General features: G+C 43.7%; 1 protein-coding gene across 3 annotated transcripts in view; it reads left to right on the forward strand.

Moving 5' to 3' along the window:
- Nucleotides 1–13,464: 13,464 nt before the first annotated feature.
- Eif2ak3 (eukaryotic translation initiation factor 2 alpha kinase 3) overlaps nucleotides 13,465–15,709 on the forward strand; it is an 85,890-nt gene continuing 83,645 nt past the window's right edge. For all 3 annotated transcript variants that reach the window (XM_004660561.2, XM_045152832.1, XM_045152833.1), the window contains exon 1: nucleotides 13,465–13,772. In XM_004660561.2, the coding sequence (XP_004660618.2) occupies nucleotides 13,465–13,772 (308 nt within the window). The remainder of the gene's footprint in view (nucleotides 13,773–15,709) is intronic.

A 15,709-nucleotide genomic window follows, 5' to 3' on the forward strand; every position in this document is an offset into this window, starting at 1 on the left:
TTTATGACTGGAGGGAGCATGTTGTAAGGATTCCTGCCCTTCATTTGGTTATTACATTCTTTCCACCACCTCTTCTGCATTAGACCCTGAGCCTTGGAAGGTGTGATCGAGATGTTAGTCACTTCTTTCAGCACCATGATACCTTATGAGTCGTCCCAAGGTCACTGCCATCTGAAAAGAGAAGATTCTCTACCAAAGTGAGAGTAGCATTAATATAAGGGTATTTACATTAAGAGAAGTGCTTGCTGGGCAGTTTGATAAGCATAGTATATACATTTATCCAGACATCATCAGATGTTACACCCCTAGGGTTCATGACTACCCAATAGTATCTACAGTTATATACCCATAGTATACACATTTATATACCCATAGTATATACATTTATCCAGACATCAGCAGATGTTACATCCCTAGGGCTCATGATTACCCATGAGCCCTAGGGATGTAACCCATGTTTTAAGTTTTCAGTATCAGGGATGTATTCCCTCTCATGGAGCGGGCCTCCAGTCCAATCAGAGGGCAGTTGGTTTCCACCATGAACGACGTGCCGCTATTGCATTGACTCATTTGGCCTGGCTGGTCAATTATAAGGTTTGCAGTGTCCACTGTTGAGTATCTTCACTGGTGGTGTATCTTTCTCCCATTGAACTTCATGGAAAATGGCTTCTTCCAGCTTTCTGTCAGCTGGTCTACATGGAGGATGTTAGCGGCTCAGTTCCAGAAGGATTTCTCAGTAGCCTTGCAGCCCAAGTATGTGGAGTCTTCAGCAACAGGGTCTTACCATCTATTCCCTTGGTGGGAAACCAAGGGCCTTCACAATGGCCTATAATGTTTTGGGGGCATCAGGGACCTCCCTGACCAACAACTCATTGAAAGGTATCCCATCCCTGGCACTGAAAATTTTCTAGCATCAATCTATGGCTCCTGAGTGTTCCATTGTCCAAAACCAGAGGATTCCATATGACTTATTTATATCCTCTTAGATTTTGATTAGCCTTTCCTCCACCTTTCCTTTACTCAATCTCTTCCCCTCACTTCACTTTGGGCCTTTTCACTCCCGTTAATCTATTCTTCTATTGACATAGATACAATACCATCCTATTAAGTACCCTCCTCCCTTCCTTCTTCTCTTTATATCTAAAAAGAGGTAGAATCTTGTGGGAAGTACTTGGAAACATGCTCTCAGAAGGGATTAAGGTAATTATTCTGGGACCAGAAATAGTTCTCTTGAAAGAGTTATTATTATAAAAGAGAAAACCTGACCCTTTCTCCTCATTCTAGTTTGAGATTGTAAGCCTTCCTGATTTTTAAAGTTTCTGTTGAGAAATTTGCTACTATTCTAATTGGCCTGCTTTTATATGTCACTTGGTATTTTTTTTTCTTACAGATTTTAATACACAATTTTTGTCCTGTATACTCAGTGGTTTAACTATAATATAACATAGTTTCTTTTCTGATCTTATCTGCTTGATATTGTAAATGCTTCCTGTACATGAAGGGGCATCTCTTTCATATGTTAGAAAAGTTTTCTGTTATGGGTTTTATTAAAATGCTAACTGGGCATGGTGGCACATACCTTTAATCCCAACACTCAGGAGGCAGAGGTAGGAGGATCACCATGAGTTAGAGGCTATTGAACTACATCGTGAATTCCAGGTCAGCCTGACCTAGAGTGAGACTTTACCTTCAAAAACAAACAAAAAGCTAGGTGTGGTGGTATACGCCTTTAATCCCAGTACTTGGGAGGCAGAGATAGGAGGATTGCCATGAATTCAAGGCCACTCTGAGACTACATAGTGATAATGAATTCCAGGTCAGCCTGAGCTAGAGCAAGACCCTACCTCAGGGAAAAAAAAAAAAAAAAGCTTTGTGGAGAGACAGCTTAGCAGTTAAGGCACTTGCACACAAAGCCAAAAGACCCAGGTTCAATTCCCCAGGACCCACGTAAGCCAGATATATGAAGTGATGCATGCATATGGAGTTTGTTTGCAGTGGTTAGAGGCCTTGGCATGCTCCTTCTTGCTCTCTCTACCTTTCTCTTTCCCCCATCTGTCTCATAAATAAATAAAATATTGTTAAATTTTTTTCTGAGGGACTGGACAGATGGCTTAGTGATTAAGGCATTTGCCTGCAAAGCCAAAGGACCTTGGTTCAACTCCCCAGCACCCACATAAGTCAGATGCACAAGGTGGCATATGTGCCTGGAGTTCATTTGCAATGGCCTGAGGCCCTAGAGCACCCATTTTCTCTCTCTCTGTCTCTTTCTCTCTCTCTCCCCCTCTCTCTGTTTGTCTCTTTCTCTCTTGCGGTCTCAAATAAATAAATTAATTAAAACATTGTTTTATCTGAGGTGACACATGCACACAAGGTGGCACATACATCTGGAGTCTGATTATAATGTCTAGAGGCCCTGGCATGCCAATTTTTTCTCTTACTCTTTCTCTCATAAAAAATAATAACATAAAATTTAAAATGTGCTTTCTGTGCCTTTAGCATGAAGTGCCTCTCCCTCTTCTATCTCCATAACTGGTCAATTTGGCTTACTGAATATATCTAGTAGATCTCAAATATTCCATTTGAATCTTCTTATGAATTTATCTTTATCCTGGTCTGAAATTACAGTTCCTCTGCCTTGTCTTCAAAATCTGACATTCTGCCCTTCCCTTGATTCATTCTATTGGTAAAGCTTTCCATGGAGCTTTTTATTAAACTTGTTGAATTTTTCATTTCCAGAATTTCAGTTTGGTTTAGTTTCTCTAATTTTATCTCTTTATTGAATTCCAATTTCATAACTTAGAATAACTTCCGCATTTCATTCAGCTATTTATGTTCCTTAGAATTTATTCATGAGTTAATTTGTGTTCACTTTTTTGAACATACTTATAATCATTCTTTTGAATCATTTGTCTGGAATTTTGTTTCACTCACTCTCATTGAATGCCTTTATTTACTGTGGGATTCATAAATTTTGGAGGAATTATGTTACCTTGTCTTTTTTAATGTTTCTTGTGTTTTTGTGTTGGTACTCATGCACGTGGGGGTCACTGGTTGAATTCTTTTTTAAAAAAAAATATCCCTTTTATTTTGTGGAAGCGTGTGCGATGTTTAAGAAGTATCAAGTTGTAGAGGACTGAGGTGCCATTTTCCTCTGCTAAGATGGTGTTTGGGACACCAGGCTCAATCTCTAGTACTCTCCTGAGAGGAAAATACTGTTTGCAAAAGCAAGCACTATGAAAGGACAGATTGGTTGTGAAAATACATTAATAGTCAAATGAAGCCTTAACTTACAATCATTTTTTTATCACACAAGGAAACACTGACATCTATAACTTACTGGGGTATAGTGGGAAGGAAGAAGGCAAGACTAGGGTTAGTATTGGGTCGATAGAGAGAAGCTGAGGAGAAGTAACCAAAGTATGACCAAAATCGCTATGAAGCCATCGAATACTGGAGGCTGGGACAGTGCTAGGGTAGTTTGTGTGTCAACTTTGGGAACTGAAATAGAAACCAGTAAAATTGTACTATTTCCTTTGTTTTAACATTATATTCATTAAACATTTTCCTATAAACAACACAATTCATAAGGCAGTGAGGGAAATTCATAAGGTCACAGTGCCTTAGAATTGCAGGGAGATACATTCCATTGCAGTGGGAAAGGCAGGAACAGAGGCTGAGCTGGTCACATTGGGAGACAGGAAGAAGCAGATGGACAGGAAGTGTTTGAAGGGCCAAGTGACTTGGGCTTAATCTGCTTCTCCTCTCTGAATCTCATAGTGCCTTATTGGTGTCTTGTATCAGACACTTTCTTTGGTCACTTACACCAGGATTCTGAGTAAGGTTACATTCACGTGCAATTTATAAAGCAGTTATGGAAATCCTTCTCTTCCTTTGTTATTCTTAGAGAAAGAGTGTGCACAGCTTGTATGTGTGGGCATGGGGGCATGTATGCCAATATTTGTTGCTTCATTTTTACATAGAAATCTGCACACTTCTCCTTTAGCTTATACAGTGTAACATGTACCCTATAGGTTCAAGTTTTTTGATACTTGGTCCTAGCTGCTGGTGCTATTGGGAAAATTGTGGAACTTTTTTTCTTTCTTTCTTTTTGGTTTTTCAAGGTAGGGTCTCACTCTAGTTCAGAGCTGACCTGGAATTCATTCACTCTGTAGTCTCAGGGTAGCCTTGAACTTATGGCAATTCTCCTACCTCTGCTTCCCTAGTGCTAGGATTAAAGGCAGGCACCACTACACCTGGCTCTGTACTTCTTTCTTTTTCCTTCTCTTAATCTAATAAACTCTATCTACACCTTAAAAAATGGCTGTAGAGATAGCTTAGCAGTTAGGGTGCTTGTTTGCAAAGCCTAATGGCCCTGGTTCAATTCCCCAGTACCCATGTAAAGCCAGATACACAAGGTTGTGTACCATCTGGAGTTTGTTTGCAGTGGATGGAGGCCCTGGTGCACCATTTCTCTCCCATTTCCCTCTCTCTCTGATTGCAAATAAACAAATAAATAAAGGAGAATCAAGGCGTGGTGGCACACATCTTTAATCCTAGCACCCAGGAGGCAGAGGTAGGAGGATGACAGAGAATTGAGGCCACCCTGAGAGTACATAATGAATTCCAGGTAAGCCTGAGCTAGAGTGAGATCCTACCTCGAAAAAACAAAAATAAGTAAAATAAATAAATAAATAAAGGAGAAAGCTAGCTGAGTACTAGCATTCGTTGTTCTCTTCTTTCTGATTGTGGTCATAATATGATCAACTGCCTTCTCTTTATGATGACTTGTAACTTTGAACTGTAAGTCAAAACAAAAACTTCTTCCCTTAAACTTAATTTTGTTATGTGTCTTGTCCCAGCAATGAGCAAGTTACTAATACAGAATCATATGGCATTTTGTATTTGGCTTTACTCAATTAGGAATATATCCATATCATTCCATATCATCCATTTCTCAAAATATGCATGTTTCTTTTCATTGCTTAGTAGTATTCCAGCATGTGGATGCACAATTTATCTATACAGTAGTTGACAGACATTTTTGGTATTCCTACTTTTTGGAATTATGAGAAAGCTACTATAAATACACAAAGGCTTTTGTGTGAACCCTTGCTTTCAATTCTCTTAGATAAGGACTAGGGAATAGGAACTAGAGAGATGGCTCAGCAGTTAAGGGCTCTTGCTTGCAAAGCATGGCATCCTAGTTTTGATTCTCACTTTCCCAGTACCCATGTAAAGCCAGATGCACAAAGTAGTGTGTACATTTGGAGTTCCTTTGCAGTAGGCCCTGGCATTCCCATTCATTCTCTCTCTCTCCTTGTAAATAAATTTTAAAAATTAGAAAAAAAGATTTGGGAATAGGATTGTTGTATGTCAGATTTCCTAAGGCTTGACTTAGATTAGTAAAATATTAGTGTATGTTTAATTCTAATAAAAATTATCAAACTGTTTCCAAAATTGTTGTGCCATTTTATACTCAAACCATCAATGTAATTATTATCAATCTAGCTAATCCACATCCTTATCAGCATTTGGTATTGGATTTACTCATATATATTTGTGAGCAGAGAGATAGTATGTGGTGGTTCATATTAGGTGTCCCCCATGAACTCACATGTTTTGAATGCTTGATACACAGCTAATGGCATTTTGGGAGATGGAGCCTTGCTGGAGGAGGTGTGTTATTGGGGGCAGAGTTAAGGGTGTTAAAAACAACACTCCCTTGCCAGAGATTAGCTCACTCTCATGCTGCTGTTTTCCACCTGCTGTGGCAAAGGCAAGATCTAACCTCTGCTCATGCTATCTTTCCCCTGGCATCATGGAGCTACCTCAACATTATAAACTAAAAGAAACAACTTTCCTCCCATCAGCTGCTTTTGATCATGTGCTTTATCCCAGTAACATGAAGGTAACAGAGAACACAAGAGTGAGACTGAGGCAGAGAGAGAGAGACAAAGAGAGATTGAGAATGGGCCTGCCAGCGTCTTTGGTGGTGCATGCATCTGGAGTTCTTTTGCAGTGGCTAGAGGCCCTAGGGTACCCATTCTCTCTAATAAATAAATAAATAAATAAAAGTTAAAAAGTTTTCAAGGTCAGGGTTGGAGAGATGGCTCAAAGGTTAAAGGTGCTTGCTCACAAAGCCTGATGGCCTGGGTTCTATTGCTCAGTACCCATATAATGTCAAATGCACAAGATGGCCTCTGTGAATAGAGTTTGTTTGCAAAGGCTAGAGGCATCATGTGTCCAGACTATATCTGTCTCTCTCTTGCAAATAAATAAATAAATAAATATTTTTTAAATGGTCAAAGTCATTAGCCATCAGGGAAATGCAAGCCAAAAACCACAATAAGATAAGATTACACACACAATAGAATAACTAAAAGTAAACAAGAAAACAACAAAAACCCAACAGTTGCCAGGTATGGTGGCACAGGGGATTACTGTGAGTTCGAGGCTGGCCTGATAGTAATTCCAAGTCAGACTGGGCTAGAGCAAGAACCTACCTCAAAAAAAAAAAAAAAAATCATAATAGGAGGAAAAGATGCTGACATCAAAATAAAAGAGAGATTGATTTAGGGGGGAGGCGATGAGATGGAGAGTGGAGTTTCAAAGGGGAAAGTGGGGGAAGGGAGGGAATTACCATGGGATATTGTTTACAATTATAATAAATAAATAAATAATTATAAAAAGAGGACCAACAGTTACCAAACATTGGCAAAGACATAGAACCACTGGAATTGTGGTGCACCATTGGTGGACATGTAGAATTGTACTCCATTCTTACAAATTTAGACATAAATATACATATTAGCCTGTTATACTACATCTAAGAACAGAAATTAACAAAACTTCATTTACACAAAGACTTGTATATGAATATTTACAACAGCTTTACTTGTAATGGCCAATATGTAGAATTAAAATTATCCAAATGTACATCCATGCATGAATAGATAAGAAGATATGCTGTGTACTCAGTGAATGCCACTTGACAGTAAAAAGGAATGAAGCACTGCCTCATGCCACAATAAGCACAAGCTCAAGAACACTGGGCAAAAAAGCCAGACCTGAGCTGGAGAGATGGCTTAGCAGTTAAGCCGCTTGCTTGCAAAGCCAAAGGTCCTTGGTTTGATTCCCCGGTACCCACATAAGCCACATGCACAAGGTGGCTCATGCATCCAAAATTTGTTTATAGTGGCTGGAAGCTCTGGCACTTTCTTTCTTTCTTTTAAAAAGAAACTTTATTTATTTATTTCAGTGAGAGAGCAAGAGAGAAAGAGAAGCAGAGAGGGAGAGAGAATGGGCACACCAGGGCCTCTAGCCATTGCAAACAAACTCCAGATGAATGCACCCCCTAGTGCATCTGGCTTATGTGGGTCCTGGAGAGTCAAACCAGGATCCTATGGCTTTGCAGGCAAATGCCTTAACTGCTAAGCCATCTCTCTGGCCCACATTCTTTCTCAATCTCTCACTCTGCCTCTTTCCCTGTCTCAAATAAATAAAAATAAAATAAAAACTAATAATAATAAAAAGACTTAACAGTAACCTTTTAAAAAAGCCAGATAGCTGGATGTGGTGGCAAATGCATTTAATCCCAGCACTCGGGAGGCAGAGGTAGGCGGATCACCACGAGTTCAAGGCCACCCTGAGACTACACAGTGAATTCTAGGTCAGCCTGGACTAGAGTGAGACCCTACCTCAAAAACCATAAAAAAAAAATCCAGACCTAAGAGTATCTGCTGTATGATTGATTAATTTATTAAAGATTCCAGAAATTGTAGATTCGTCTATTGTGACAGAAAACTGGCCAATGATTACTTGGGGATGGGGACAGGAAGAGACATTGCCCGCAAGCACACAAGAAGACACTTGGGGTGATGGAAATTGGAAGCTCTGTGTATACATCTGATGAAACTCATACATGTGTACTTCCAACCAGCATAATTTAATGTGCATGTATTAACTCACCAATATCAACAATGCTGCTGATAGGGTGGGAGAGGTGGGTCAGAGGTTAAAGTTCTTTCTTGCAAAGCCTGATGGCATGGGCTCAACTCCCCAGTACCCAGGTAAAGCCAGATATATGAAGTGGTGCATGTGTCTGGTGATTTTTTTTTTTTTTTGCAGTGGCAGGAGGCTTTGGCATGCCTCTACTCTCTTTTTAACAAATAAAAATATTTTTTAAATAATGCTGATTATAATTCTCCCCTACTATTTGAAATGGCCTGATCAGGGAAATGTAAGGAGAAATCCCCAGTAGGGCTTCCATTCTTTGACAAGAGCATTCATGTGGTTTTATGCCTTTTGCCTTCTCCCTTCCTCACATGTAATAAAGAAGTGGTGCTGGATTGTGAGGTGATAAGCAAGCTGTCCCACAGGAAGGATGGAAAAATAGAAAGAGCACAAGTCTAAATCATTGTAGAGCCATTTTATCATCAAGAGAAATAAACCCCTGAGGCTGAGGAGATAGCTCAGTTGGCAAAGTGCTTGTCTTGCAAGCGCGAGGATATGAGTTCCATCCCTGGAACCTTCATCATGTTGGACATGGTATCTGCACTTCTAACCACAGTGCTAGGGAGGTGGAGACAGCAGGATCTCTGGGGCTCACTCTGGACCAGTGAGAGACCCTGAGAGAGACAGAGTGAGAGAAAGACAGTGAGAGTTCGAGAGAAAAGGGGGTGGGGGAGGGAAGGATGGTAGCAAGAAGGAAGGAAGGGAGAGAGGGAGGAAGAGGGAAGTAAGCTGCCTTCTGGCCTCCAATGTTTATGCACACATGTGCATGCATATTGGAACACGTACACATAAATAGAAAGGAAAATAAACCAACCCTTCACTTAGCCTCTGTATGAAAGGCTTTTGTTTACAACCATGCACAATCTCAAAGATTCCAACTCTCTGTCATTTATTGAGCTGGCAGTTTTTATATCCCAGCATGTCTTACAGGCCTGCTAGGCCAAGCTCAGCTTTAGAATCTTTTTTAATTATATGCAAGAATATTTATTTATGACAAATGAGACAATATTGCTTTAGAAAGTGATGCAGATAGTTTTTTTTTTTTTTTAATTAAGAACATACTTTGTACGGATACATCATGTATTGGTACCATCTTTTCCCTCCTCAGTGCCCCCATTCCACAGGGTGCCCTTCTCAGTGGGATTGCTGGTATTCCCCATGGGGTGGTGGGTTTTACATTGTGGGAGCAGCAGTCAGTTATTAGGAGAGGCAATGCCTCTGGGCATGACATCCCAACCTGTGTCTCTTACAATCTTTCCACAAAATTCCCGGAGCCCTGGTGGGCGTGTTTTAAGTCTACTTCAGTGATGAGCTCTTAGGAGCCTCTGGGTCTCTGCTTTGGGGCACACTGAGAACCCTCAGCACCTGTCTCTTCCACCCTCCTGCTTGCCAGGCTCACCATGGAAGCAGCACTCTTACTCGGCTCCCCACTTCCTCTGTGGTTTCGCCTGGGCCTTGACTGAAACAGAAGGGGTGGTTTATCTCCTTGGGTCTCGCTACCTTTCTGCACATGCACCCTTGGGTGCAGGGGATCTGGGAGTTGGGGGCCCAGGGCCAGCTTTAGAATCTTAACTGCTTTGAGCAGCCCTGGCTCAGGGTACTAAGGCACCAGCTCCTTTCCCTGGCCCAGACTCTGACCAGCTGTACTGCTTGGTCCCCACTTTCTTAAGCTTTCCCAGAACACCCAGACCTGGTCATCATGACTTGCTTTACTGCCCTAAACCTGACAGGCTCCTCCTTCACTCTCCTTCTAGTTCCTACTCAAGTCAGCTGCTCTGGAGTCAGTACTTTTTTCTTTTTTCCAAAATGGAAATATTTGCTGGTTATTTTCCTGACAGCAAAGGAAATGATCCTTGTTGGCATTTTCCATCACCGTGTTCTTTGGTTTGTATCCTTTTCCTTAAAAAAATAAAAAAAAACAAAAAACAAAAAAAAAACTTACCTTTCTTTCTCTAAAGAGAGTACCTGTGTGACCACTATGTCTATCACCCTGGCTAGATGGATATTAAGCTTCAGAAAACAATGACAACTTCTTTGTTCACTTTTTTTGTTTTTGTTGTTATTGTTTTCTGAGGTAGGGTCTCACACTAGCTCAGGCTGACCTGGATTTCACTTTATGGTCTCAGGGTGGCCTTGAACTCTCCTACCTCTGCCTCTCAAGTGCTGGGATTAAAGGCGTGTGCCCCCACGCCCAGTCCTTTTTCACATTTTTATTCCCAGGGCATGCACATGTGGTATTGCCTGCACATTAAACAAATAAATGAATGGACAAAACTTTTATATTATTTATAGTCATCAAGCAGGTTCTCAATTCATTAGTTCAGATTGATAGCCTTGTTCATCTTGTGATAATTTTTTGAAAAATTTTCAAATCCATGAGGACCATGTCCACTAACATATGCACTAGCTAATCTGAACTGGGTCACTGCAAACAGTTAACAATCATTTTTCATCTTACTTTAATTTTCTGGCAACTTCCTCATATCATCTATTATAATCTATTACTTCGGTGGGAGATTTTATCTCCTGTTTTATTGGGCAAATAACTAGTCAACTGATTTGAGCTCTTATCTATTTATATTTTACAATAATGTGTATCTGCATTCAACATAGAAAACAGAGCTGCCCCTGAGCTTGAAAATACTCTGGGATCCTGCTTTGTTAATCAACCCCCTCCATCTACAGCAACTGCAATCTCCTTCTTTGTACCTGTTTCTTTCTCCTCAGTCCTCCACAAACATATATTAGATGCCGACTGCCACTCCGCACTGTATTAGGTTCTTGGACTGTATTAATGAGGAAATTATCAAAGAATTTACATATGAGTAGAGGTAGACAGATAAGACAAAAATAGTATAGTATTGCCAGGCGTGGTGGCACATGCCTTTAACTCCAGCACTTTTGGGGTGTCAGGTAGGAGGATCACCATGAGTTCGAGGCCACCCGGAGACTACATAGTGAATTCCAAGTCATCCTGGGCTAGTGCAAGACCCTACCTCGAACCCCCCCCCCCATAGTATGGTGGTATGGTGTCGTACATGTAGTATAGAATAGTGCAGACAGCACAGCACAGTATAGTATTTAGAGGCTAAGGAGAGAAATAAAACAGGGGAGAAGTATCAGAAATAATGAGTGGGAGTTTCAATTTTAAATAATGTGGGTAGGAGCAGCCTCCCTGGGAAGGTAATGAAGTACTGAATGAAATGAGGGAATATATCTTGTGGGTATCTAGATGTTATATAGCTGAACCATGTCTGCTGCTGCCTAAATTCATATGCTGAACTCCAAATGCCTAAGACCTTAGAACATAACTGTGTGCATCTGGCTTTATGTGGGTACTGGGGAACTGAATCCAAGCCCTTTGGCAAGCACCTTTAACCACTGAGTCACCTCCCCAGTCCTCATAACTGTGTTTGAAGATAAAATCCTTAAGGAGGTGATTACGTTAAAATGAAGCCCTAGTGTGGGGCTCTAATCCAGTAAAATTGAGGTCTATACAAGACGGGATGCACATGGGCAGAGGGATGTCCCTGTGAAGAGGCAACAGGGTGGCCCTCCACAAGTCAAGAAGAGGTTTCACCAAGAACCCAGTCCTGCTGGCTCTTGATGGGGGACTTCTGGTGAGAAGATAACATGCTCTGCAGGATTTGATATGGTGACCCAAGAGAATCAATTTCGGGACTTAAAAAAATATTTTCTTTATTTATTGGAGAGCGCAGACATGGAGAGAGAGAGAAGAGCGCACAAATGGGCTGGCGAAAGCCTCCAGACACTGCAAACAAACTCCAGACCCACAGGCCATCTGGTGCATTTGACTTACCTGAGTACTGGGCAATTGAACCTGCGTCCTTAGGTTTCACAAGTGTTTTAACCGCTAAACCATCTCTCCAAGCCCAATTTCAGGATCTCATCCTGAGTGAACTAGCAGATCATCTAAGGGGATTCACTCACATAGCCTTTCTTATGGGGAATCAGGAAAACCAATGAAAAGTATGTCATAGAGGAAAGACTGAGTTCCAAATACAGCTAAGATGAAAACTGAGAACCGTCCTTTTAACAAACAGGGCCTCTGTCAGAGTAGTTTTGGTGCAGTTGAGGGTACAAATACCACACTAATGTTTCTGAGGCAGGAGACGAGGAAGCCAAGACAAAGAGATTAGGGAATTTGCTATGCAGAAGAGCAAGAAATGTGGTAAGCGCTAGAGGGAGATGTGCCCATGTTTGGTTTTGGATGGGAGAAAACTGAGCATGACTAGGCAGATGGGGAAAAATGCAAGACTGACACCAACTTTCAAAATCTTTACAGGGTGCTGGTGCGACTCATCTTTGCTGTTCTGAATCCTGTCAAAGGAGGCAACTTCTTATGGTTTCACAATCCTCTCAAGTCTTCCCGGTCATCTTAACTGCCTTAATAAGTTGAGATGCCTGGCTAAGCAATCAACTCTGCTCTTTGCCATCTTCTCTCTCTTCTCTTCTTCCTTCCTTCCCTCCTTCCTCCCTTCCTTCTTTCCTCTCTCTTTCACAGGTCCCTAGAGTGTGGGGCAAAGTGTGCCAGAGCGGTCAAGAATGAAAGTCGTTTCTGTGAGTGGGCATGTGACCTGGGACAACTTGGTTAAGTGGGTGCGCTGTATGATGTACGAGTCACTGTCATCTGTAACAAGTGTCCCGGCCACGCCACTTACTGTCCCGTCCATCCACTTCCAACGACCACACGACTTGTGTGGTCGCTTTTATTTTTTGCCCTTTCAAAAAGACTCAGCTTTAGAAGAGCCAAGCAGGAGTCCCTTTAAGGTCGGCCGCCTCCCGGCCACCAGGGACTTGCCTCCCACTCTTCCTTTCACTGGGGACAGTCCTCTTCACAGTCAGAAACGGCCACGTAGTAAGTGCCGCTTCCAACCAATCCCGGAGCAGTTATCGCAGACCCCTGAGTGGCATCCATTCCCACCAATAATCTCCCAGCTTTCTCGACCGCCTCACTTGGGAGGGCGAAGCCAAGCCCCGGGACGGCCAATCTGTTCCAGAAGAGGTAGTCCGGCAATCGCCGGTCCTACCAATCAGGTAAGAAAACGTTGGGGAGGGTCACTTCTCATTGGTAGCGGCGTCCGGAAAAGGGCCAGGCTTCCACAAATGCAACTACGATTTGATTGGTGGACGTGATGTTGACAACCGGGAAGGGTCCGCCTTGCCCAGAGTGGCAGGGCTCTCGACCAATCGGAGCGCGGACGCGCGGTCCGCTCGCTCAATGGGCGATGTCCGCGGGAGGCTGTCACTCAGGTGGCGGCTGCCGAGGCCGGGCTGAGACGTGGCTGGGTAAAGGCGGCTGGCTGTGGCGAAGGTCCGGGAGGCGGCGGGCTCCCCAGCGCGTCCTCGCGGCGGACTGAGGGTCGGAGCTGCGGGACCGGCGTGCGCGGGAGGCCGCGTCTCCATGCCCGCGCGAGGGCCGGGCCGCTGATGGAGCGCGCCACCCGCCGCGGGCCGCGGGCGCTGCTGCCGCTGCTGCTGCTGGGCTTGGCGGCGGGCTTGGCGGCGGCGGCGGGGCGCGCCCGCGCTCTGCCCGCGCCCACGGCCGACGCGGCGTTCGGCCTGGGAGCCGCGGCCGCCCCGACCTCGGCCGTGCGGGTGCCGGCGGCGGGTGCCGTGGCCGCGGCCGAAGTGACGGTGGAGGACGCCGAGGCGTTACCGGCCGCTGCGGGCGAAGCGGAACCGCTGGGACCCGAGCCCGACGACGGCGATGACGCGGAGCTGAGGCCGCGCGGCAGGTGAGGGGCGCTGCACGCCGGGGTTCGCGGGCAGCCGGCCTTCTGGGGACGGCGTGGAGTCGCGACACCTCCCTGACCTCCGGCTCCCGGCGCTCTGCGTGCTGGCTTCAGGGCGACGCCAGCATCCTAGAAGGGGGAGGGGATGCTTGGAGAGCGGAGCTAAGCTGTTAGAAAGAAATATCTCTTTTCATTGTTTTCCCCCATGCAGCCAACCTTCACCCTCATTCCTCCCCTTCCTGTCTCTGTGCTGTTGCGACAGCTGTTTTGAGAAAGAACTTTCAACAGAGGTGTGGAGACGTTCTCTTTCAAACACAATCGCTGTAGTGCCAGCGGACTGTGCTTGCGATCTGTAGTTCTCTAATTGAGATCTGCGGAACACCTGCATCAGAATTACCTAGGGATGACAGTGAAATGTACAATTTTCTAGGCTCCGCCCCGATTTTACTGGGTAGGAACCTGGAGTCTGCGTGTTCAGCCAGCGCTTCTGCACAGTTCTCGAGCACGCTAAAGTTTAAGAGCTATGGTCAGGCAAGTTCTCGCACGCTGGCAGTTCTTTGATATGTAAAAGGTTTACCATGTAAACATTTAATGTAGTTCATCTCGGCTGAATTCTTTAGCCTTCAGTTTTAAAGCACTTTCAAAGATAGGATGGCATGTGAAACACGCTAATGATGAAAGTCTTTTTTGCGGACAGGCAGATACTTGGGGAGAAGGTCATGAGAAATTTAACAAGTGCAATGATAAAAGGAGCATTAGGTAAATTAAGCCAGGGAGGGCTAGAATCTGTGTAGCAGAAGGTATCTTAAGTTTTAACATAGTAATGACCAGATCGTACCAAATTAGATTTAGCTTTAATCAAATATCAGAAAATTGATCTATTTACAATATACCGTCTGAATGTTTTGGTTATTATTATTATTATTATTTTTTGAGGTAGAGTGTCAGCGCTAGACCAGGCTGACCTGGAATTCACGATGTAGTGATTAGTCTCCGGCTGGCCTCCAACTCACAGTACTCCTTCTATCTCAGTCTCCAATGTAGGGTTTCACTCTAGCCCAGTCTGACCTGGAATTCACTATGTAGTATCAGGGTGGCCTCGAACTCACAGCAGTCTTCCTACCTCTGCCTCACAGAGTGTGCCACCACGCCTGGCAGGCTCAAAAAACTTTTTTTCTTCTTTTTTTTTTCGAGGTAGGGTTTCACTCTACCTCAGGCTGACCTGGAATTCACTCTGTAGTCTCAGGGTGACCTCAACCTCATGGTGACCCTCCTACCTCTGCCTCCCTAATGCTGAGATTAAAGGTGTGTGCCACCAGGACCAGCTTAAATTTTTTTAAAGTAGCAAATACATAACAATATTTTCTTAAGTTTGACCATGAATCAACTTTTCTAGAAGAGTGAAACAGCTGCTGGAAGCAAATTCCATGCAGAGAAAGATGTTTTGTTTTTCTTGGAATGCATACCTACCTTGGGAAGCTGAAATAGCCTGGGACATGGAGTTCATTGGATAGCTCCTGCCCTTGAGAGGAGTGTGCAGTTCAGCTGTGAGGGTGGACCAAGAAGACGGTATGGCAGAGCAGAAGCAGTGCAGATGAAGTGTCATGGGTGTCCCAAGGTTTATGTGGCGTTCACTGAGTGGGGCATGAGGAGGGTATGGAGGTTAGAAGGTGAGAGAAGGCTATGGTAGGCTGGGTACGGTGGTGCACACCTTTAATCCTAGCACTAGAGAAGCAGAGGTAGGAGGATTGCTGTGAATTTGAGGCCACCCTGAGACTGCATAGTGAATTCCAGGTCAGCCTGGGCTAGAGGCAAGCCTACTTCGAAAATCAAAAGAGAGAAGGCTGTGGTAAAATGAGTTGTTTTTGAAAAGTGAGCAGAATGCTGATAGACACTGGACTTGATACCAGAGACAGAGTCTGGAAATACTGTTTAGAGAA

Source organism: Jaculus jaculus, chromosome 6 (genome assembly GCF_020740685.1).
Source record: "Jaculus jaculus isolate mJacJac1 chromosome 6, mJacJac1.mat.Y.cur, whole genome shotgun sequence".
In the NCBI taxonomy this organism is placed as follows: Eukaryota; Metazoa; Chordata; class Mammalia; order Rodentia; family Dipodidae; genus Jaculus; species Jaculus jaculus.